Source organism: Mus caroli, unplaced genomic scaffold (assembly GCF_900094665.2).
Source record: "Mus caroli unplaced genomic scaffold, CAROLI_EIJ_v1.1 scaffold_13282_1, whole genome shotgun sequence".
Taxonomy (NCBI): domain Eukaryota; kingdom Metazoa; phylum Chordata; class Mammalia; order Rodentia; family Muridae; genus Mus; species Mus caroli.
In genome coordinates this window covers 7522-9189 of record NW_018388889.1, presented here as the reverse complement: position 1 = coordinate 9189, position 1668 = coordinate 7522, and the positions used below count along the sequence as shown (strand labels likewise).

Below are 1668 nucleotides of genomic sequence, written 5' to 3'. Positions count from 1 at the left end.
AAAAAAAGAAATGTGTGGTTATTTAAAACAACTTTTCCATTAATCAAAGTCAGGGAAATGACAAAATAGTCAAATGTTGGCTGTTACTTATTAGGAGTTAAAGATTGACTGATACTGAATGAGTGTCCAATTAACATTATATCCTGAAAATTACTTTTGTTTTTATAAAAAGGCAAGGCAGTGAGGTAAGTCACAACATACTTTTGTAAACTGTGTAGGCCACTGTATCATTTCCTCAGATAAAGACAACTGGTGACCCTGGGGAGAATTTGGAGAAAAAGTTCCTACTTTCATCTTTAATCCAAGACCTGCTGGGAAATTCCAAAAATTGAAAATGTCATATTCTGAATATAAGTTTTTCCTCTCATCTATTACAGATCGACTGCTTAAATGGTTTTTATGTAGGGTGATCTTTAGAAAAGGGAGGATCTAGAAGAGATGCAGAGATGTATACTGAAATCTGAGATACTAAAAATATTTTAAAAAATATAATACAAATAATCTCAGTGTCTTTTATTCCATCTGATGAAAAGCAACTATAAAGGAGGCATCAAAATGGTTGAGTAAATAAAATATACTTGAATTGAAATGTATTCAGTTTCAAAAATCACTCTGTTCAGGAGAAATCATTCAATTAAATATAGCTAAGAAAACACGTTATGTGGATTCAGTTCATTCAAAATTCTTTGAACAGCTAGCCACAAGTGTTAACTTTTAGAATATATTCAGATCTNCCATGTGTAAAATGAAGACTCTCAAGTTGAAAGTTCAATTTAAAGTGATCCTTAACTCTATAATCCTGTGTTACTAGTCAGAAACATTTTAATTCTTAAGGATCTATTGTGCCAGTGTCTGCTCTGAGGAATATACATGGGAATTCTCAACTTCTCATATTGAAGATATTATGAAAAAGCCTGTAATGCAACTTGTTATATGAATTTAGGATTAGTTTAATATGTTTTTTCCTCTGTTCCTGGCACACAATTTATAAAGATACTTAACTCGAGATTTTGCATTGAACATCAGAGTAAAACAGATATTCTCTCGCTTGCTAATTCACAACATATTCTAAAGCCTTTGATGACTAATACTAATCCTCAATAAATAATAAAAAATGTGACATTGCTGATAATACACAGGAAGGGATATTACCTGCCAGGGCAAGAATGNNATTCCTTCTCCATTGGCNTATGGTTGTGTCTGTATTTGTTGAACAGTCATCTCATGGAGGCTGTGAGCAAGAGCATACACAGCATTGTATATGTTGTAGCTCTCTTCACTCATGGCTGGGTCAATAATGTGTCTGGGCAGTAAGTCCAAAGATGCATTGGGTTGGCAGTTTTCCAAAAGTNGGCAATCAAACTCAGAAAAAGGGCAATTGAAGAAAAAACCCCAAAATTTAGGAAGATAATCATCTCCTGGGTATGTGTAGGGATTAACTGTTTGAACAAAATCCACAAACTCAACCATCTCTTCATGATGGTGTGAAAAAATGAGACTCCCATGAAAGGATTCTATCATAAAATAATCAGAATAGTAGTCAATATCCCATTGAGAGTTCAAGACCCAGACTTTCCATGTCACTAACAGTTGTGCAATGTGTCGCATTAAACCTTGTAAAGAAACAATGTCCCCATAAATAACAATCACATTTGCTGATGATTCCTG

General features: G+C 33.7%; 1 protein-coding gene across 1 annotated transcript in view; it reads right to left on the bottom strand.

Moving 5' to 3' along the window:
* The window catches only part of LOC110287835 (vomeronasal type-2 receptor 116-like), a 24823-nt gene that overhangs the window by 17557 nt on the left and 5598 nt on the right, over positions 1-1668 (bottom strand). Inside the window, exons 3-4 of the mRNA XM_021154353.1 lie at positions 1153-1665; positions 202-429 (exon numbers count right to left, since the gene is read on the bottom strand). Coding sequence (XP_021010012.1) covers positions 202-429; positions 1153-1665 — 741 coding nt within the window. The remainder of the gene's footprint in view (positions 1-201; positions 430-1152; positions 1666-1668) is intronic.